This window comes from Silurus meridionalis, chromosome 26, assembly GCF_014805685.1.
Source record: "Silurus meridionalis isolate SWU-2019-XX chromosome 26, ASM1480568v1, whole genome shotgun sequence".
Lineage (NCBI taxonomy): Eukaryota > Metazoa > Chordata > Actinopteri > Siluriformes > Siluridae > Silurus > Silurus meridionalis.
This window is the reverse complement of record NC_060909.1, coordinates 15,940,920-15,965,051: the sequence shown is the minus strand read 5'-3', so window position 1 is coordinate 15,965,051 and position 24,132 is coordinate 15,940,920. Positions and strand designations below refer to the sequence as shown.

Sequence of the window (24,132 nt, the reverse complement as noted above, 5' to 3'; positions counted from 1 at the left end):
TCCTGGTCAGAAAAAGACTGTATATTAGCTATGTTTCCTTTTTATAGCTTTTTCACCACTGGGTGATTGATTGATTGATTGATTGATAGATAGATAGATAGATAGATAGATAGATAGATAGATAGATAGATAGATAGATAGATAGATAGATAGATAGATAGATAGATAGATAGATAGATAGATAGATAGATAGATAGATAGATAGATAGATAGATAGATGGGAGAGGTTAATTTTAATTAGTAAAGTACCAAATTGTACGTGTCCTCTCGTTTTGCCTACTGGCGAATGATTTGGAAGGATAATCTCTAAGAGAACATTGTTTCCGTTAGCCTTTATGGTCACCCAGAAAAATCTCATAGTCCACACATTGCTCTGTCAAGCTCATTGAATACACATTACTAATTTCACCATAAAATCTGCATGATTGTAATCATAGTACTACTGATTCTTAGTGCCTTGGCTACTGAGCGTAAAGAAATGTTTGGCAATAGATTTAAAAATCTAACTAGAATTCCTAATGATATCATCATTAAATGTTATCACAGAAGCACACCTAAAAAAACAAACACAGAACCTTGTAAACCCAAAAACAACAGGATTTACTGTTTAGCCAATTCTGTTTCTCTTAAAATAAATCATAAAGACGATTTTATTCTTAATTAAGTGATTATCTTGGTATTGGTGGTAGTTGTTTTTCGAAGCTGATTAAAACATGACACAAGTAACAAACACTTTATATTCAGCTTTCGACTATTGTCAAATTTGCTGGATCATTCAGGAGAATGAGAAATTGGTATATAGCTTCTGGCAGAATCAAAGTACCAAACATTGTATTTTTAAATTTATACAAAAAGCAGTTGACGGTTAAGGGCTTTTCTTAAGGGCCCATGAGTTGCAGCTTGGTAGTATTGAGATTTGAACTAATACCATTCCAATAAGAAATTTAAAGTCTTATTGACTAAACTGCCACTTATCTTGATTTATACCTAGTTTACCGACTTGACCCCCAGCTGATGTGTTGTGCTACAGTATCAGCCACCTCTGTTTGAAATTTTTCCATATATATATATATATTTCCATATATCATTTTAGACCCATTGCCCTCTGTTTCCTTGGATAAGCAGTATGTTCTCCTCCTTCTTACTGGGGTTGGCTGCTCTGGGCCTCTCAGCTATGTAGGTGATTTCAGTAATTGGTGGTTTGAGGCAGAGTATAGGGGGTTGGCCCCAAAGACCAATGGTAAATCCCTGGCACAAACAATTTGGATGCTGTCCTTATCAGCCAATTACTTTTCAGCAGGATTGTCCTACTAAGCACTAGGCCACACATCAGCAGTCTCTCATCAATTTACGTTCTCCGACCGCGCTTGAACGGTAGTCTGTGTTTGTGTTGAATTATCTTTACATAAAATACCCTGTTTTCTTTTTGTCCCATTTGGATTTTTGGACCTGTAAATGTTCAACACGAAGCATACCGCGGGTAAGTAAACATAATCATACCGTAGGAATTCAACATTTATAAATATGAGCAATCCTTGCCTGTCATTTGTCACAGTTACGATACAGCAGCCCAGGTAATTTTTGCACTCGCGGTGCAGCTTCGACATAGATGATATGCACTGCTTATTTTCCAGAGGAGACAAGCGGAGTCCGCCTCTGACATTCTCATAACATCAATATGAAAATAATATCGCTCCCTCTGCCTGGCAAGGCGGGCTGTCGGCAGCTTTACAAATGCTCGCAGAAATGCATTGTGTTCGCTCAGCCATTTGAGAATGAATAGCGATGATGGGCGAGAGATGAACCTGGTCAATGTTGCATTAACTTTTGAGGAAACTAAAAGGAAAACAATGCTGGAACAAAATGGAGTGATGGGAGAGTGAATGCAAAAAGGTGGAAGAACAGAATCTAATGCTTAGAGGCAGCCCTGATAGTCAACAGCATCGAAGATTGATTGAGTCCTTTGTTTTCACATATTATGGAAATATGGTGCAAGCCTGCAGAAAATTACTTGCCAGGACTGATGTTTACTCGCGGCATAAACTTCAAAAGGGGAAAACGATTGGAAGCCAATGAACTTCCAGCCAGGTAAAAGAAAAAAACAAACTGCCATGATCACAGGTTGTAGCAAACCTTTATGAGGTCCACACTTCTATGCACTTTGTATAGCGCACCATACACACACATGCGCCATCAAGATTAACACGGTAGTATTGACTGAATGAAACAGTGGTCCAAGGAAACAAATGAATCCAAATCGATGCATCTGATCCATTCTAATACTGCTAACAGAATTGCCTCACCTATCCATAGTTCAATAGATTATTACTGACCATAGATAGCATTGACTCCAGAGAGAAGGAGCAAAGTCAGAATCAAAACTCAATGAGAAAAGGCTGGTTCCGAGCCATGAGTCAGCCACACACCAATGCAACAGACAGCCCGAACACACTGAGGGTAAGTGACGCATTTTTATGAACTGGAACATGATGTGAAGATTATAAGAGACACAGTCAAGCAGATGGACACCTGTGCAAATGAAATCCCCCTTAAGCCTCCCGGTGCTGCTAAATATTCTGTACGCCACTTCTAAACCTGTCCACGGGGAACGGCAGATCATGTCCGAGGTGGGATAAGTGATTGATGCGCCAGATCAGGTTTTTGTCCTACAATATCTTTCACACCTTTCTGTTTGTCTGGGACCTGTGTCCTATCGCCCCAGTTCTGTCTTTGTCTCTTTGGCGCCGTCTCATTTGTAGATGAAAATGGTTGTACACTTGTGGGATTCTGGTGAGAAGCCGAACTAAAATAAATAGAAGATCTATATAAGAAAATAGGAGAGAAGTTTTAAGATATTATGGAAGAAGATATAAGATGTAATAATGGTGTTACTGTGTGTCTGTGTGGGTATTAGAGTGGTGGAGAAAATCAGTTCCTTTGGGAAAAATCTGCTGAAGTGTACTCATATTTGTGGTTCACTGCTGATGTTGCATGAAGGAAGCGAGCATGTGCATATTCTTGCATTCAAGTGCACATTTTTACATATACAGACACATTTTTCATGTTTACTTGCACATTATTTGAGTAAATACCTTTGTTTTTGTATATTCCATTTGATGCAATATTCAACATGATAGAAATTATTTGACTTTTGCCCCTAATTTCATTATTTAAAGGGATAGACTAATGCTATTTTATGCTTTACACTGCTAAAGATTTGAATTCTCATGCTAAACAAGGTTAAAGTAAAAAAAAGTCGGTAGCGCTGCACAGGACTTGCTCGAGAAGGTCTCCTAACAAGTGGTTTTTGGATGTGAGGGAAGGAGAACCTTGTTCAGCTTCTCAAATAACCCAGAGTTACATGAACAGTGGATGCAGATAGTTTTTCCGGGTGTAGCAACAGAGTGTGTTTGTTTGTTCCAATCATTTCTTTAGCTCCGCCCCCTCACAGCACACCTCCAGAACCGCGACTGTTTTCGTAGAGTAGCACAAAATATTTCTTTAATAAATCTGATTAAACTAAAAGCTCTCAGAGATACAAAGGATGTGATACAAGTCTGTAGGAACACAAAATTTACATGAAATTGGCCATTTGTCTTTGTTACTGTGCTTAAGTAGCTTTTTCGCATATCTGTACTTTACTGAAGTATTTCTATTTGGGGAGACTTTTACGATACTTTACTACTTTTCAGAGTCAAATACAGTAATCCCCCGTTTCACCACGGTTCGAATCTCATGCCCCCGGTTTATCGTCGGAATTGCATTTGTTACATAATTCATTTGTTTGCCTGATTTTCCCGGGCTCCTGCGGATACCACGATTTTTATGTTGAAATAATGAAATTTATCAATGAAAATATAATTATTATTTATAAAATGAAGTAAAATGTCAATACAGTACCGTGCTGTACACATAAAATAGCATTTTTGAGATGGCGTCCGGTTATTGCGGTTTTTTGTTTTATCGTGGGAGGTTTTGGAACGTAACCACCGCCATAAACGGGGGATTACTCTACCTTATTTTTTACACCAATACATTTTGTTAAATCAGTCGTAACTTTTTATTCAGGAGTGGATAAAAACTTATGTTTTGATTGGTGCTTGGTGTATCTACTTATCACTAACAGACTGTTCAGCATCAGTTCAAAGAAAACAGAACATTTAGGAATAAATGATGAAGAAACTCCAGACTCGGACTCGCCTCAACACACGTGACCTTTTTTTACGCGATTTTTAAAGTAGCCATTGTAATTTTGACTTAAAATGAGTTGATTACGCATAAGCTTTATACAAAAATTAGTAGTAACATTATATTTATAGTATTATATTATAGTATAGCATTATAGTAACATTATAGCCATAATAAATTCTAGTACTTTGGATACTTGAGTACATTTGAAGGCAAACAGTTTTGTACTTTTACTTTTACTGGAGTCATATTTTACCTACTGTATATCCACTTTAACTCAAGTACTTCGTTTGTGTACTTCGCCCACCACTGTTTGTATCACAGAATAAACAATGCTGCTTAAATAGAAATGCTTGACATTTCATGCCAGGGATTAAGAAGATTGAAGGAATCAAGGAATCCTTTATTTAAATCATTCTTAAATTTAATAAAATAGCACTGTGGATATTTCACTGCGCTAGCATTTGCAAAAAGATTCGATACTTGGAAATCTTTTCTGAGAGAGAAACACTCTGTGCTAGGAATTTACACCGATCATTTAAGGACTTGCCTAGAGGGACAAACCAAAGTATCTTTTTTTTCTATCACTCTTTAAGAATTTGCATATCTTGTGGATTAGGGTAGAATAGGGAAAAATAGAAAAACAGAAGCCAAATTGTGAACTAAATGCCTTTCTGGAACATACTGTAGTAGATGGTGATGAAGTGCACACAAACACTTCGGTCTAGAATACATTTGTAGGTAAAGTTTGAAAGTTTTTTGCTGGTTTTGCATAAAGTTTTTTCTATAACAACTTGTGTTGCATGTTTAGCCTAATTGTCCTAGCCTGGCGAAACCATGGCAACTAGCAGTTAAATAAAGAATTCTCTCTATCAGATGTGAGAGACATAAGTGTAGCTGTAGCCTGAATGCCCACAGCACCGCTAATAATCCGCGAGATTCCGTTCTAGCACATCATACAATGATTAAAAGATGGAAAAAAAAAAAAGAGTCGAGAAATCCAGGATTGAATTTGGTCTTGGTAAATTGATTGAGTGCCAGTCCAAGGAGTATAACCTGACATTCAATTAAATCAACATACAGGCAGTAAAAGTAATATATTGCACTCAAGGCATTTGACCTTTGAATATATTAGTTGCCTGATACTTGGACTGAGTGGTGGGTGGTCAAGAGATAGAAATAGATTAAAAGAAAAAAAAAGATTGAGATTGTTTGGCCTTTGACTTAAAATATATTTTAACTTTAATCTGATTGGTTCATTTCATCCATATCTGTATTGCTGTTTATTAACAAAAACGGAAAACAGTTAGTTTTTATATCAATGCATTGGCTTTTTTCTAATGGCTATGCCAATCAATTGTGTGTGTGTGTGTGTGTGTGTGTGTGTGTGTCACTCTGACCACATTCTGTTCAGACCAGTAGAACTGGAGCTGTGGTGGAAAACATTCTAGTAAATCACTATTTTATGGCCAGTGCTTATTTATTAGTTCATGGAAGGCCGGTAAACACACATGGCTGTGGGTGTGACCTGTGTGTGGAGGCCAGTTGATTAATTACTGCTGCAACAGTTCTGCTACAAGTCACCAAATTGTCCTGCCTTTAACACCCCGCATGCCACTGCCCACTACCAGCATCGCACACTAACAGCATCTCAAAAATTATATCTACACAAACATACGCTGCTCTATTTCACAACTTTCTATACTGTCCTAAAAAGTCATGTTAGCAATTTCTCAGTCTCCCGTCCTTCTGTCTGAATATTAAGTTAGCTACACAGTGAGTTTATATATAAATACGAAAAAGATTGCATATTTCAGCAGGGAATAAAATGAGTGTGGTCAGCTGAAGTGTATGGAGTGTATAAGCAAAATAATGAACAGAAAAATGAATTTCTTGCTCTTCATCTCCCTCATCTTATCTCTCCACTACTCTCCTCCGTCTGGGGGGTCCTCTCTTCGCTGGTGTGCAAAGCAAAAAAAGCTTTGAATAGTTGCAAAGTTCACGCTTATCGGGTTAAAAGGACGATCCGTCTTTTTTAATTAAGTCGAAACGAAGCCCTGTTTATCATCTATAATAAATGAAGGCTAATTTCGTTAACATGAGAAAGCCTTGGCGGAAATTTGCACGTTCAGAACCATGGAGAGCACGCAGAGCTGAAAAAGCTTTCGAATAGCCCGAGCAGCACACGTCACAGGAAGCTCGCATTCAGTACGGTATGAAAAACGACTGGTAGCTTTGTCTCTATATCTCTTTTCATTAAATTGTTGATTTGTTTTTGTGAATGAATCGGTTTAAAAATCAATCCGACTAGTAAATCACCGCTGCCTTCGCAGAACCATGAAATCGAGCCGAGGAGTAAAAGCATTAACCGCCGCATTGCTGATTCTGATTGCTCCAGTGTTGATCCATTTTCTATAAGAGCAGCTCTGATAAAACCCGCTAAATGTAATTCATGTTACAATGTGTGATTATTTTTTGAACTCTAATAGTTCATTTGTATTCTAATAAGTGTTTTATTTTTAGGTAAAACACACAAACTAACAATAAAAGGAGTGTCAACTTTACCTATAGATATGAAACAAACTATCAGCAATACACGGAGAGCAGGTACCGCATAACAACGTGGGACAATGAAACATGCAAAAACAACGCAATATGCAATGTTATTGAAGAGCAGGGTTGGGCAAAGATACACAATTTAAATAAAATACCAAATACATTAAGTTTATGTGTATCAAAGAAAACACTGTATTTTTGTATATAAAAAATACTAAAAATTACTTTTACAAGGGATCAAATTTCTTTGCAAACCTTTCATCAATTGGCCTATTTAATCTGTTCCTTCACAATGACACTGACTCAGTTTAGTAAACTTACTTTCTTTCGGCTTCTCTCATTAGGGGTCTCTACAGCGGACCATCCACATGTTTGATTTGGCATATTTTTACGCTGGATGCCCTTCCTAACACAACCCTCCCCATTTATCCGGACTTGGGACCGGCACTAAGACTTTTGCAACCCTAATGGCTGGGGTCGGTTCCCTGACCGGGGATCAAACCCGGGCCGCAGCGGTGAAAGGCTACTTTACATCAGCAACACTGAGTCAATGACATACAAGTCGTTCATAAGAAAACGACTGATGGCACCTGCATTCATAGAAACTAGTATAGAACTAATTAATCATTTGATTGTTAATTATAAATATAAATATATTATGGTTCGGGCAGTCATTCATGCCGTGCTATTCAAAATCATGATCCTACTAAACAGCTTCTTTAATTAGGGTACAATATTCAGCAATTTAATAATTATTTATCAATCATTGGACACCTATTTAAAAGCTGCCAACCTGCACATTTCTTATCTTCACCACCTTCTTCCATATGAATCAATTTTCTGTTCTGGTCTCGAAAAGTCTGGGCAACTACTGATAGGCACCAATCAGAGGTCGCATGTTTATGATGTCATCATGTAGAGTTCTTACAGTACAAAGTATTTTACAGAATTAAAAAACGACAAAAGGCTAAAGAATTTGAATTAAAAGTCGTTTGGAAAGTAACGTCTGCTTCATGAATACATCACCCATGAGGACAATGGAGCAGTGCCTTTGTGTGTGTGGTGTGTCTGTGTGTGTGTGTGTGTGTGTGTGTGTGTGTTACATCAATGGAGACATGATGTGCAAGGGCAGATATGTAGTGTAGTTCTTTGTAAGATTTGGTGCAACACATAATTAATAATGAAGCAATAAAAATTGTAACAACTCATAATTGGTTGTTGGGTAAAGTTTCCAATAGAATAACCACTATATGGACAAAACTATTGCTAATACATGACTTTTCCAGTCAAATGTGGTTCTTCCCACAAAGCTGCAAGCAGTTTGGGTGTGTCAGAATTCATTTTATCCTTCATTTAAACTCTGAAGATATGATTTACATAGGTTAGAGTGGAAGATCTTGAGTGGCCTGCTATAGAGCTCCAACCCTCAACCCTACTGAGTTTCTCACCTGAGCACAAATCTCATCTAGTGAAACATCTGCCCAGAAGAGTAGAGCTTATTATAACAGCAAATGGGAACTAAATATGGAATGGGATTTTCATCAAGCACAATATGAATCTTATGGTCAGGTGGTCAAACTTGTGTCCATATTGTGTAGTGTATTTGCTGTTTGTTTGTGTAATTAACTTTAAAGCAAAGAGAAATAGAAGCTGGTGTATAAATGACTGGATACAAGTAAATAAGGTAAAGGTGTTTTATAGTATGAATATAAAATTCTTTTTTTTTGCATATCCCAGTTAATTTAGGAAGCTAGGGTCAGAGCACAGGGGCAGCCATGCAACAGCACCCCTGGAGCACAGAGGGTTCAGGGCCTTGCTCAAAGCTCTATCTATCTATCTAGCTAGCAAGTTATTTAGCTAGTTATTTAGCTAGCTAGCTAGCTTGTATTGTATATGGTATCGTTTATATACTATACTGTACATTTCCCCATATTTCTAATGAATTCCCATAAATCCCCATAAGTTACGATTCCCATAAGATAAGAAAATCCACACCATTTCACCGTTGTCTCTATGCGTTTCTATTATTGTGGCAAATTTTTGATTGACCTGTCCACATTATGTGACTCGTCTCTCTCTCTCTCTCTCTCTCTCTCTTTAATGGATCTTATGTGTAAACGATCAGCGTTTAAGTAAAAGCTGCAGCATTGTGTTTAACTTTGACTCCTGATACCGGCAAAGCAGGGGTGGGGGTGTGGGTGTGTGGGTGTTGGGGGGCTTTTGGTGGGTTCAGGGTTTGGCAGAAAAACGCCAATGTAATTTGATTTAGCTAAAGAACTGCCTTCTGACATTTGGGCTGCAAGATAAAGCTATACATCAGATAGTGAGAAGGTCAATGTAAAAGCTATCAGGCTTCTTCTTTTTCCTGCAGGTATCTTTCCTTTCCTCTTATGCAGGCCTTGAGAAATAAAGCGCGGCCTAAAGCAGCGGAGGAATTTCAAAAGTAGCAGACTTGCAAAATTACAGTTCAGGGGCTGACAGGGACAAATGGTTCTGCCAGAGAAATATCAGAAGATAAGCACAGAAATGGAGTGATTTGCTCTCTGAAAAAAATACACATCCCTGTGAATTGATTATTTTTTTTAATCTTAAATAGTAGCATGATTCTAGCTATCAGAAGGTTTAATAGTATAATCTGACATTGCAGGAAGATCAGCAAGATTTTGTTCATCTGTAATGGCTGTAAACTGAGAAGTTTTCGATATACTGCTTTTCTTTGCATATAAAAAAAGTCCATCAGTGTAAAAATAGCCAAAAAATAACTTGTATAACACATTCTATAATATTAAGTATACTATAGTAATCATCAATTTGTGTTATAATGATTATATGAGAGTATGATGATGTAAAGTTAGTGTTTGTGGATGATATTGTGATTTGTGGTGAGAGTATGGAGCAGGTTGAGAAGAGCCTAATGAGGTGGAGGTACGCCCTGGAGAGAAGGGGAATGAAAGTTAGTAGGAGTAAGACAGAGTACATGTGTGAATGAGAGGGAGGGCAGTGGAGTGATGCGGTTGCAGGGAGAAGGGGTGGAGAAGGTGGAGGAGTTCAGGTACCTGGGATCAACAGTGCAAAGTAATGGAGAGTGTGTTAGAGAAGTGAAGAAAAGATTGCAGGCATGGTGGAGTGGGTGGAGAAGAGTGATAGCAGGAGTGATTTGTGATAGAAGAGTATCTGTGAGAGTGAAAGGGAAAGTTTATAGGACTGTGGTGAGACCTGAGATGCAGTTGTGGCTACAGTGAAATGAGAATTGAATTGTTGTTCATTGGGTTTCTTGCTTTAGTAATGGCATTCATTCTCAATGCATGAGATTCCTGTCTGTGATGCAGCGCTCTGTTGTACTATTTTAATGTACTTAAAGAATATTAATGTTTTTATAGCCGTGGCATCATAATGATGGTATTAAGAGGTGGATTGATTCAGGAAGTACACCACTAAGGGCTTGGCGTGAAATTTACCCAGCACAACCTCTTGGGTGCTCAGTATTCATTTTCTTATAGTTCTGAATTATACTTTACATTTACATTTATGGCATTTAGCAGACGCCCTTGTCCAGAGCGGCATAGGAAAGTGTTTCAAGTCTCTATCAATGAATTAATCTACGCTGGTTCTCTAGATTAGAAACGCAAGATAAATTAGCCTACAACTCTCCTGAGAGGATATATTTATATATATATATATATATATATATATATATATATATATATATACACACACACACACATATCCAACCACAGCAAGTAGGCATCAGTATAAATCCCCACGCTGTGTATGTGTGTGTTGGTGTGTGTGTGTGTGTGTGTTAGGACAGGTGAGCTGGATTTATTATATGAAGGGCTGGCCTAATTTAAGGGAAAGAGTGGCATATGAGGCACGATCCTCTGTCACCGAGGTGAGAGATAGCCGTCACTCGCCTCCACAGCAGGCCAAGCTTTGGCACAGCTTTGGAAATGTATGGCGTTGAGGATCATGCAGAAAATCCATAAATATCCAGCAGGCACTGGCAGCAAGGCGGCATCACAACCTTGGAATCATGAAGGAAGCAAGGCAGTAGGATGGACGAGGAAAATAAAGCAGAAAGCGAGGCCGATAATCAATACCAGAGGACAGGCTAAATGGGTCATGAAAAGAAAATGTCGAAGAGTTGAAGGTGTTTTGTAACTTTCCAAAGAATGCGTTGTCTTCAGTACAAGGACACAAATAAAGCATGACAAGGGACGAGTTCTAATTGTCGATACAACACTGTTTAAAAAAAAAAAAAAACGCAGTCAGAGGATCTTATCATGATACTCAATAAATACATATGGTCAAAATGTCATGTAGAGTCCGCCACATTTAATTTCGTGAATTGTCTCTAAATACTACCTCAGCCAATAACTCAGAATCATCATCCCCTCTAAACAAAGCTCTGTCCACGCAAATGAGAAGTGACTGCGTTGCCACTGTGAACGCTACGACATTTCCATTGGCTTTTATTTTGAGCACTTGGGCTAATAGGTGCACTCAACACTCAGCGATGAATTCATTCGATTTGATGCGAGGCTTTGCCAAGAGCATTCATTTTACATTTATGTCATCCCTGAGCTGGCTTTTCTCCACGAGCTGAGATCTTCTAAGCCTATGGAAAATATTATTTGGCATTCCGTTGTTGTTTCCAAATAGAGTCAATTCATGTTATGCGCGAAACCTTTCCATGTAATTAAAATCTTTAAAATGCTGTATTCCTTAATTCATTGGAAATATATAATAAAACACGTGAAAAATCTAGAGCATGCTTTATAATCTCCCGTTTGGACTACTGTAGCATGCTAGTGGCCGTACCGTGTCTTCAGCTTGTTCATAATGCTGACGTGTGCATCATTTCCAGGAAACAAAAGTAATTCATGATATATTGGTAAACTATTAAGTATTGCCTAGACTGTTAAGTTCTGTTAATCATGTTCCGCTCTTTGTGTATCTCGCTAATCTTCTGGAACAGTATACTCCATACAGAGGACTTGGCTAAGCTTAGAAAGACCTACTGTTAGCCTAAAGGATTAGTCACAGTTTATCTGGTAATTTCTTTCTTTTCCTTTTCAAGAACAAATTCTTTGCATCAGAGAACATCTAAAACACCATCTGAGTAACTGTTTTTCTTTTCTGTCTTCATTTCAGGTCTTGTTATAGAATATACTTCCTGATATTCATATATCTATACACTAGAAACGCAATATTACACAGAAATGCGGTTTGACAGAGCGCTGAATCACAGACAGGTATCTCATACAGTACAGTTAGAAAGAAGGGCATTACTGATGCAAGAAACCCAATAAACACAATTCGACAAGTCATATGGATACATCGCCTCTAGCAGAAGCTTTAATATTAACCTTATGAAATGACCCCACGTTTTTTTCGTGCATTTTTGTAAAATGATTGTTCTTGACAGCTGTTTGGAACTGTTTTGGCTGACCTTTCCTTGAGATGTCCAGCTGTTTTTAAAATGTCTGTCTTGTAAATGTTCTTTTAAGTATATTTATGACCAAATCAATTAATTCTCCTGTCAGCCATAGTGGAATAATAAAAAAAAAAAAAAAAAAAAACAGCTTTAAAATCCACACAAATATATATGGGCTTGTGCAGTTTGCTACAAATGCGAGCTCAGACTAGTGCATTTTCCAATCGTCCAATCAGAGACCATTAAAATGCCGATGTTATAGTATGCCCCAACTTCAAATTTGATTGGTTAAAGCAACCGCTTCATTCTTATACACTTTAAGATATATGTGCCTGCACTGTTGACTCCTACACTGTTGTCCCTAAAGGCACTTGAAAGCTGAAATCTGATTGGATAAAAACTTAAAACTGCAGTCCTCCTTGAAGCAGCGCAGAGTAAAACTGAAATGATGAGAATAAACTATTGGGAATTATATAATACACATTCATGGACCAAAATAGATTAAAAAGTAAGTCAGTGATTCTGATAGCATTTATGGCAGCAGCGAAACGAGTTTCAAGAACTACACTACATGTCTCTAATGTAGTAAAGAGTAACATAGGTTTTCAAAACGACACCCTTTTTATGTAATTAATTTCGTGTGAAAATTATAAATGAGTATTGATTGATCATGTTGAATGCTGACATATTATTTACCACAGAAGAATAACGCCACAGTAACACAGTCATTAATAATGCATTTCATTTTGCTGTTTAAATTCAAACACGTTTAATTAAAATACACGCGAACGACATTCCACAGCGATTCACCGAACTTGCAGCAAGAGACTACATTTCCCTCAAGCCATTTCACGTCAATGAGCCATGGCACGTTTGTTTGCGCACCTGTTTCCCATTCCAAATAATTAGCACTTGAATACGTGTACTCACAGTTCACAACATTCCTTGTCTTTTGTTCGTTTGTCTATCCATGATCTTTGCGTTCTCTGTTAATGTTGTTTATGCTTATTTATGGTTACATTTTTGAGTCTGGTTCCTCTCAAGGTTTCTTCCTCATAACATCTAAGGGAGTTTTTCCTTGCGTCAGTGGCCCCAGGCTGCTCATCAGGGATAAATACACATCGTTCACCTTCATTCTGAAATTCTGTAAAGCTGCTTCGAGACAATGTCCATTGTGAAAATCGCTATAGAAATAAACTTGTAATCTGTCTATGTATGACATTTACATAAATTAATATGCAAATATGAAAATGATACTATTGCCGTCTAAATCTGTTTTTCATTCTTCAACATTAATTTGTTCCCAATTGTACGGAAGTGTAAATGTTTGTTCAGTTTATTAAATCAACCCTGTTTTGTACCCTAAATGTTTTTTGGATATCATAAACATTTTTTTTAACTATGTATATATAAGTTTAATACTGAATTAAAACTGATTACTACTGATTAAAATGTTACAGTGGTTGATGAAGTGAAACAATATTATACATTGTATTATATTAGAATATTTAAATGATAATTTACATAAAGAAATACATTTACAAAAAGAAGTAAAAGTATGTGTATCTGTTTATTGTTTATTACACCAATTATTGTTGGTATTTTTGGTCCATTTCTTTATTCGGCTAAATAATGAAAACAACACTGTAACCCTGTGCTCCTCTCAAAAGACTTCCATATGATAACTCATATAAACATTTGCATTTCATACACTGATATGCTGGAATAGGTCAAGGTTCAGGCAGAAGATCCAGGAGGAATATAAGGCTTTGATATTAGGAATAAACGCCAGTGTGATCAGTAATTTATTCCAGTTATTATAAAAGGGCTGTGATTTGCTATAGTATGTGCCACATAACAAAGCAAAAGTGGGAGTGGATGCAAGTAAAGAGTTCCACATAAACATCTTAAAAATCCATAAAGTTACTCAGGAACGCAAAAACTTTGAGGATGGATTTGGACTGCCATTAATATCAACATTCTTCTACTATGTCTTGTAGAAGTGTTCTATGAACAGTTCCACGTTTAAACACCTATCATTGAACAATTCACATCAACAATGATAAAACTATAATGAAAAGATATTCAGTGCCACCCAGATGAGGATGGTTTCCCTTTTGAGGCTGGTTCCTCTCAAGGTTTCTTCCTCATATGGTCTCAGGGAGTTTTTTCTTGCCACAGTTGCCACTGGCTGGTTTGTTTTGGAGAAACTTAAAAGAGGACCACACCGATAGGCATTAAGCATATACATTCCTACTTTGTTACCTCTTTATTTCTATAAAACTGCTTCAGGACAATGTCCTTTGTTAAAAGCACTATGGCTGAATTTAACCAAATTGAATTATGGGAAATGTTGTCCTTGTCTATAATCCTGACAGTAGGAAAAAAACAAGACTGTTTCAAGTCTCTATCAATGAATTAATCTACGCTGGTTCTCTAGATTAGAAAGCATAAGATAAATTAGCCTACAACTCTCCTGAGAGGATATATTTATATATATATATATATACACACACACACACATATCCAACCACAGCAAGTAGGCATCAGTATAAATCCCCACGCTGTGTATGTGTGTGTTGGTGTGTGTGTGTGTGTGTGTTAGGACAGGTGAGCTGGATTTATTATATGAAGGGCTGGCCTAATTTAAGGGAAAGAGTGGCATATGAGGCACGATCCTCTGTCACCGAGGTGAGAGATAGCCGTCACTCGCCTCCACAGCAGGCCAAGCTTCGTCACAGCTTTGGAAATGTATGGCGTTGAGGATCATGCAGAAAATCCATAAATATCCAGCAGGCACTGGCAGCAAGGCGGCATCACAACCTTGGAATCATGAAGGAAGCAAGGCAGTAGGATGGACGAGGAAAATAAAGCAGAAAGCGAGGCCGATAATCAATACCAGAGGACAGGCTAAATGGGTCATGAAAAGAAAATGTCGAAGAGTTGAAGGTGTTTTGTAACTTTCCAAAGAATGCGTTGTCTTCAGTACAAGGACACAAATAAAGCATGACAAGGGACGAGTTCTAATTGTCGATACAACACTGTTTAAAAAAAAAAAAAAAAAACGCAGTCAGAGGATCTTATCATGATACTCAATAAATACATATGGTCAAAATGTCATGTAGAGTCCGCCACATTTAATTTCGTGAATTGTCTCTAAATACTACCTCAGCCAATAACTCAGAATCATCATCTCCTCTAAACAAAGCTCTGTCCACGCAAATGAGAAGTGACTGCGTTGCCACTGTGAACGCTACGACATTTCCATTGGCTTTTATTTTGAGCACTTGGGCTAATAGGTGCACTCAACACTCAGCGATGAATTCATTCGATTTGATGCGAGGCTTTGCCAAGAGCATTCATTTTACATTTATGTCATCCCTGAGCTGGCTTTTCTCCACGAGCTGAGATCTTCTAAGCCTATGGAAAATAGTATTTTGCATTCCGTTGTTGTTTCCAAATAGAGTCAATTCATGTTATGCGCGAAACCTTTCCATGTAATTAAAATCTTTAAAATGCTGTATTCCTTAATTCATTGGAGATATATAATAAAACACGTGAAAAATCTAGAGCATGCTTTATAATCTCCCGTTTGGACTACTGTAGCATGCTAGTGGCCGTACCGTGTCTTCAGCTTGTTCATAATGCTGACGTGTGCATCATTTCCAGGAAACAAAAGTAATTCATGATATATTGGTAAACTATTAAGTATTGCCTAGACTGTTAAGTTCTGTTAATCATGTTCCGCTCTTTGTGTATCTCGCTAATCTTCTGGAACAGTATACTCCATACAGAGGACTTGGCTAAGCTTAGAAAGACCTACTGTTAGCCTAAAGGATTAGTCACAGTTTATCTGGTAATTTCTTTCTTTTCCTTTTCAAGAACAAATTCTTTGCATCAGAGAACATCTAAAACACCATCTGAGTAACTGTTTTTCTTTTCTGTCTTCATTTCAGGTCTTGTTATAGAATATACTTCCTGATATTCATATATCTATACACTAGAAATGCAATATTACACAGAAATGCGGTTTGACAGAGCGCTGAATCACAGACAGGTATCTCATACAGTACAGTTAGAAAGAAGGGCATTACTGATGCAAGAAACCCAATAAACACAATTCGACAAGTCATATGGATACATCGCCTCTAGCAGAAGCTTTAATATTAACCTTATGAAATGACCCCACATTTTTTCCGTGCATTTTTGTAAAATGATTGTTCTTGACAGCTGTTTGGAACTGTTTTGGCTGACCTTTCCTTGAGATGTCCAGCTGTTTTTAAAATCTCCGTCTTGTAAATGTTCTTTTAAGTATATTTATGACCAAATCAATTAATTCTCCTGTCAGCCATAGTGGAATAATAAAAAAAAAACAAAAAAAAACAGCTGTAAAATCCACACAAATATATATGGGCTTGTGCAGATTGCTACAAATGCGAGCTCAGACTAGTGCATTTTCCAATCGTCCAATCAGAGACCATTAAAATGCCGATGTTATTGTATGCCCCAACTTCAAATTTGATTGGTTAAAGCAACCGCTTCATTCTTATACACTTTAAGATATATGTGCCTGCACTGTTGACTCCTACACTGTTGTCCCTAAAGGCACTTGAAAGCTGAAATCTGATTGGATAAAAACTTAAAACTGCAGTCCTCCTTGAAGCAGCGCAGAGTAAAACTGAAATGATGAGAATAAACTATTGGGAATTATATAATACACATTCATGGACCAAAATAGATTAAAAAGTAAGTCAGTGATTCTGATAGCATTTATGGCAGCAGCGAAACGAGTTTATTTGGCGAGGATAAAAGTACACTGTGATTCAGGTGGAAGGTCGAATTAGCCAAGGGGAATGAAGTGTGTACCATTAAATTTCCTCATCTAGACTCTCAAGCAAAGTAAGAGAGGGAACAGAGAGGAAGAGAGTCCTCTATAACCATCCTTCCCTTTAATGAAGTGTCCTAATGAGGCTTTCATAAAAAAGACAGCCTTTACCTCAAAGGTTAATACATTATTACCATGTAATTATGCATATATTTAATATACGTATTCGGTTTTATTGCCATTGATGGGTTTCCACAGCTGAGTAGGTGAAATTCAGCATGGAGAGAGCAGGTGACGTCGAGCTAGAGATCTTAGGTTAAAAGTAAAGAAATTCCACTTCCTCATTAAATCATTTACAGTTGCAATTAATAAGCAATATGTTGAAAAGTTTCACTTCCTGGTTTAGCACGTGTTTAGGATTAAAGAGGTGGCTGCATGGTATATCTGTGATAATCGAATAAAGCACAAATAAACAACAAATAAACATGTGCAGTGATGTCTTGTGGTTTGGGATTTACTAAATGACATCGACTCTGACATTGTACATTTTAGAAATATGCACCGATCAGCCATAACGTAAAAACTACTGACAGGTGAAGTGAATAAAATTTATCATCTTGTTACATTGGCATATGTCAAGGGCTGGGATATATTAGGCAGCAAGTGAACAGTCAGTCTAAATTATGAGAAGGAAGCAGGGAATATAGGCATGCATAAGAAAATGTGAATGTGACCCAAAACAAGAACCTGGGCACTCTAGGATAATGCCTATAGACATTGTCAAGACTAGACCATTGTTGTCTGAGCCCACCAAAGAGCTAATGTAACACAAATTGTTGAAAAGTTAACATTTTGCTGTGTATAGGACCAGTCTGAGTGCTCATGCTGAGCATGTGAACATCAGAATATATTTCAGAATGGACAATTCTTCCTGCCGAACTGCAAAAATGTTCAGAAATAGTTTGAGGAACATCACAAATTGTCGACTCAAGCTGTTTTTGGAACGTGCTAGACAAACAAGCGTCCACGTCACAATTTATAGAACATTGAGTATATCTGCTGCTAATATCATGGTGCCGAACAACGCCGCACAGATTCAGAGGTCTTCTGGAGTCCATGCTTCAACAAGTGCACAATATTACACCTATACTATAACAGACAGGTGGGTTTTTAATGTAATGGCTGATCTTCTGCTCAGTCACTTTATCTGTCACTCTCTTTCTATGGCAAGATCAGATATATCCTCTTTTCCCCTGCCTGTACCTCCCTTTGCTCGCGGTAGCTCTGTAAAAAAGCAAGCATCTGAGCAAGAGCATCACTTCACTCTATCAGTGTAATACAGGGAAGATAAATAGACTGTTTTTCCTGCCCACTGTCACTGCCCACTGAACCACTAGCCTCCAGTGCAGCACCAAATCTTTAAGTAACTGCCAGCAGTGGCAGAGGCACAAATATAGAATGGGATTAGATGTTGCAATTCTAGTAGATTGATTCATCTGACACAAAAAACACAAAAAGACGAATGAGAGAGTGATACACAAACAGGGGTCAAAACATACAATCAAACTGAGAATGAACAAAGTAATAGAACAGGAGCAATGGTGGAGTGTGAAATGCGAAATGTAAAGGCCATACTTAGAGTTTTGAAGTATATCAATCTAAATTATCGATTTACACTCGATCATGAAGGAGATCCCTTTTCAGATGATTAAAATAGGTGTCCTGTAGTTTATGCCACTGAGATTGCTACAGTAGATGCTCTAAATTAGGTTTAGACCACCACCTTAGAGCATTAACACTAGCCTCGAGCATTAACACTTGGATATTGTATATTAACAGTTAATTAGCCACACAAGTAATAAAATCACGATATAGTAAATCAGGGTCAATCAACTTTAATGTGTGTGTGTGTGTGTGTGTGTGTGTGTGTGTGTGTGTGTGTGTGTATATAAATTATAAAATGTATGAAATAATTGCAATGTTTTAAATAATTTGATAGGTCGGTTTCCTGTAAATAAAATGCACCCATGTTTTAAAGGATAATCTAAATACACATATAGCTCGCATTAATTCATAATTATATAAATAAAAAAACAAAAACTTTGCCTTTGAGATAAGCAATTTCTCTGATCTCCTATTTGGAGAAAAAAACAACACTTTAAAGCAACAATTATAACAATTCAATACTTAAATACTGTCCCAGTTGAGAATGTAATAAAGGCCTCAAAAACGGTTTCAGAGTTTGAAAAATGTAGATTTCAGCAAGGCATATCGTTCCATTAAACTGTCAGACAGTGGCACTTATTACTGCTCCTCACTCAAGCTATAGTAATATCGCAAAAGACAATGCAACTCCGCCATTATTCAATGTGTGTACACGGAGATTCGTGGTGCTCGTTTTATTTCACCTCAATAACTTGCACGTGTGCAAATAGCAATTTTTAATGTTCTGTGCATGTTGCTGGTTTTAGAAGAGCAGAAGGACAGCCGGAGGCACTCCAGACGGTTGTTGTCTTAATTCACCTGCCTCTAAAAGGTGTTACAATTGATTCATTGGCATTGTCCTATAAAAAGTAGCAATGGAGTAGGACAATGGAGAACTCTTAACTAGGTTTAGGTTGGTGTATCTTTACACACACAAACACAACACATACTGAATCACCAATGGTGGTGCAGCATGTAGCATTGCATAGCTTCAAGGTCCCCAGTTCAATCCCAAGCTCCGGTTTTCGTCTTTGCAAAATTGAGCATTCTCTCCGTGTCTGTGTCAGTTTCCTTTGGGTTCTCTGGTTTCCTTCCACCCCTCAAAATCATACACCTGGCTACTTTAAGTGGAAAAAGAACGAGAACCTTTGATAGGCTGTGGATTATATGGTAAATACATCAAAACAAGCAGATACAAGAGCGTTGCAATCTTTACACTGACGTTCCCGCAATCCATCTCATCTGCAAAATGTCATTATACAGCTATCATTATATAGCGACTAACTCCCAGTGTATTGGCATTTTGTTTGCACTGTGCTGCTCTCAACTCTACAGCAACCATTAGCTCGCAAGACAGCGTTAATATGGTATTCGAATAATAAGACCTTTAATATGTGGCATTTTAAAAAGCCTAAATACAACGTCATGATTTGTTTTCCCAATTCAAGAGACATGTTTTTGTCGCTTACCGTAGCACACAGGAGTAGTGACCGACGTCCTGTAATTCAGCAGGTCTAAACCAGATCGAGTCCTCCTCCTTGCTCATTCTGATCCCGTCAAAGGTGATGGGCTCCTCAAAGTCCCCATGGCCCACACTTTTATACCACATCAGGCTGAGGCCAGCGCTCTGAGCGTGGGTATAGTTTGCTCGGATATATCCATAAAACAGCGCGCACTTAATCCTCACTGGCTCACCAAGGAGAACTTTGTATTTCAAGTAGTCCACTGACCAGTCTGTACAGCCATCCACTGTAAAGAAAACAGAAATTAGATTAGATTTGATTCAACTTTATTGTCATTGTGCAGAGTATAAGCACAAGGCCAATGAAATGCAGTTAGCATCTAAACAGATGTGCAAATAGCAATATATACAGTATGAAGACATGTTAATGATAGTCTTTATGAGTAGTGTTAAGTTGACTGAGTTGGATGTAGAGATCTTTCTGTTTTTATGTCAGTGTTGTGTAATAACAGGTGATTCAAAACATGTGATCATGTACCGTATTTTTCAGACTATAAGCCGCTACTTTTTTCCCGCGTTTTGAACCCCGCGGCCTAAACAACGAAGCGGCTAATTTATAGATTTTTCCTGGGTTTTTCCCGGTTTCGCAAACTTCAAGGCAAAAAACTGAGCACCAAAACCTTAGAGCAATGAAATCTCCGAACGGAAACGAAAAAACGCACTTCACCTGTGTTCTGAGCTGCACGGCTTCGGGAAACAAGCTTCACTGATGGTGATTTTTAAACGCACGACGATGCCAAAAGATAAACTCCCGAGAGAAATAGTTGTGAAAGGAAGGAGGAAGACAGTGAACAATGACTTTCTTGGTCAGCTACTGTTTAGATACAAGCCGTTGTAGCGCGTTAAGTCTGGGTCATGGGAGAGCTCGCTAATTGCAACAGAAATCATATAAGCACAGACAGGTTTCCAAAACTCATGCTTTTTTTTATTTTTCTTGGCAACAGTGTTACGGGTTAGTCAAAGAAACTTAGAAATGAGCATCAGAAAATAATAAGGACATATTCCTCGGTCTTGCACACATGCAGTAATACCGGAAAATGCGGCGGCAGCCTATTCCCAAAATGCCGCTCTGCTCTTAAAGGAGCCACAACATATTTTACCCGTTACACCATGTAACAGACACTTTAAAGCCTGTGTACAGTACATTAGTGCGGCTTATAGACAGTGAATTTAACAGTAACGTAAATTTTTTTTAGAGGAAAACTAATTGTAGACAAATCACAAAATAATAGAAATCAAAAAAACAGTTTAGCAACAGATTCATTTCATCACTATCAACATTAAGGGCACCAAAGCTTACAGCTCTAAGTGTGTGTGTGTGTGTGTGTGTGTGTGTGTGTGTGTGTGTGTGTGTGTGTGTGTGTGTTGAGGCTGCCTGTAGCTATGTGTGGATTGATAGCAGTTGACTGAGCATCCTGCAGAGCCTGAGCAATGGCACCAGCTGTGATCCAGTACAAGGATGGGAAGGAGAATGAGAAAGTGGGCATATAAGGACGAGTTTCTCTTTCTGATTCAGTAGGTGATTACTCAAGACTAAAGAGGTGACTGCATTTGCTGCTATTTAGTGCTATATATTTATTTATCAGGGTTGTCAACTGATTAAAATATTTCATTGCGATTGATCACAACTTTATCGCACGTTTTTATCGGTTCTTAATGTACCTTGAATTAATACTTTTCAAGTTTTTAATACTCTAATAAACATGGACAAATATTGATGCTTTCTGCAAATGTATGTTTTTTATTAGTGAAACCAAACTCAGCATAGGAGCATGAAGACGAAATATTCTTGAAAATGTTTTAAAGCAGTTATGGTGTTTTGAATGACGTAAACCAATACCAAACAGAACTTTTGCTGTGTTTCCACACGGACGGTTTTAAATGCTGCACGTGTGCATCTTGGCGGATTTTGGTGCTTGATTTGAGAAATAAAGCCACGGGTGTTGTGGAGAGTTCGAGTTTCTTCTATCATTCATTCCTCACAAAATATTTGATTTTAAAATAGAGTGAAGTTAAAAAAAAGACTCCTTAAATAGAAATTCTTTAGTAAAGTACAGATGGACGAAAAAGCAGTGGTGGGCGGTCAGGGCCAACAAAGCCTTCTCTGCTGGCTTAAACACTATCAAAAGCATTGACCTTCATTTACAACCTAAATACTAATATTTTTTCTTTGAAATTGTATTAATTTATTCTCAACAGTTTATTTTCTTCATTTCGTAGTGTTTCTATTGGCTGCACTGCTTTCAGTACGTGTATGTGAATGTTAGATTTTTTGTCCAATCAGATTTCAGCCTCTATGTGCTGCCATGTCAATCTAATCTGCCCAGGGGGTTCAGAATCAGTACTGCTGGCCTTTGAGCTTAGTCTCACTAATAACCAATCAGATTTCATATTCGCCTCAGAGTCTCCGTCTTCTGATTGGTTGGTCAAACTGTTCAACTGGCAAAACATGTGTGTAGCTCTGCACACATAATTACACCAGAGTTAGACTTTTTTATGTCTACGGAGGAAGAGAAATTGATTCGGACATACGTTTTTCAACTGCAACATTCAAATCACACTTATTTCATCATGTTTTCGTTTCAGTCAGTCCTTTTAGTCTTCCTAATTCTACCTTACTTCCATCTCCTGTACTTTTATTCCCAGCAGAACAGCTGGCGAAGGCAGCTGTGTGAATATTCAACAGGCTAGGCTGATTGTGACAGTGCGAATGTTTTATTTACACAAGAAACATTTTGGCAAATAATTAACAGAGCAGAAAGCGTTTCCGATTATTCCCACGTCAGACATTATTCATTTATCTATTTGAAACTTTTCAGTAATATTTAAGGCACACATTTCTGTAATATATAATAGGAAAAAAAAAACTGTAAATATCTCAACCCCAGATGATGCTTGATCTCTCCCCCAGCACATTTTTATGCAATGAATAAATTGTGTCCGCATCGTGCATTCGGAAAAAATAAATAAATCAGCAAGGGTAACAGGGAATTCTTGAACTGCCTCTAAATTAGCTCACATTCCCCAAACCTGTGTCGCTGTCGATCTGCAAACAAAAACGGAAAACAGCAAGGTATCTGAAATGCTGTTTGATTCAGGAGCGACAATACTTATTAAAGTGCTATAAGGCTCTGTTGCTATGGCAATGAAGGAAGGGGTTTAGCAAATATACAGGATGGGGGGGGGTTAACCTTGCTAATCAAGCTGCAGCTAATTAAGACTTGTTTTGTGCACTGTAATAACTGCAAGGCTTCATCGTAATCTGTAACTAAAACAAGCAATTGTTAAGACGGATAAAACATAATTATATTCCCTAATTATCACCACTGCCTTCTCTAGCTGTGGGCAAGACGTCTGAATGACAGCAACTTGATGCGCATGCCTGTATACACGCCCCAAACCTTAAAAATTTATATACGGCCTGAGCAATAAAAATGGCTGTATTATTGCTCCACTTCATTATCGGAATTGCACTGATGAAGCACTGACTTGTTCTTTAAATATTCTATAAGAAGACTTGACTCATGAATGTGATGCTGTTTTGAAACGCAGCCAAATGCGTTTGCTGTTGCCCATCATTTGAATCATGCATGTATTCGTATTTTGTGTATGCCAACAGATATCTATGAAATGACTGTGCAACTCAGGAACTTTGAGGATGAATTTAAACTATAATTAATACCACAGGATTCATTGAAGCACCTGCATCACTAATCACTGCACACCTCAACAATGATGGAACTGTAATGAATCTACATTCGGTACCACCCATGATGAGGAAGGGTTTCCTTTTGAGTCTGGTTTCTCTCAAGGATTCTTCCTCATGCCATCTCAGGGGGTTTTTCCTTTCCACAATTACCACCGGCTCGCCTATTAGGGACAAACTGACAATTATAAGAA

At 37.8% G+C, this 24,132-nt stretch overlaps 1 protein-coding gene across 1 annotated transcript in view; it reads right to left on the bottom strand.

Moving 5' to 3' along the window:
- LOC124379808 (interleukin-1 receptor accessory protein-like 1-B) overlaps window positions 1-24,132 on the bottom strand; it is a 322,414-nt gene that overhangs the window by 227,342 nt on the left and 70,940 nt on the right. Inside the window, exon 3 of the mRNA XM_046840387.1 lies at window positions 20,180-20,459. Within this exon, the coding sequence (XP_046696343.1) occupies window positions 20,180-20,459 (280 nt within the window). The remainder of the gene's footprint in view (window positions 1-20,179; window positions 20,460-24,132) is intronic.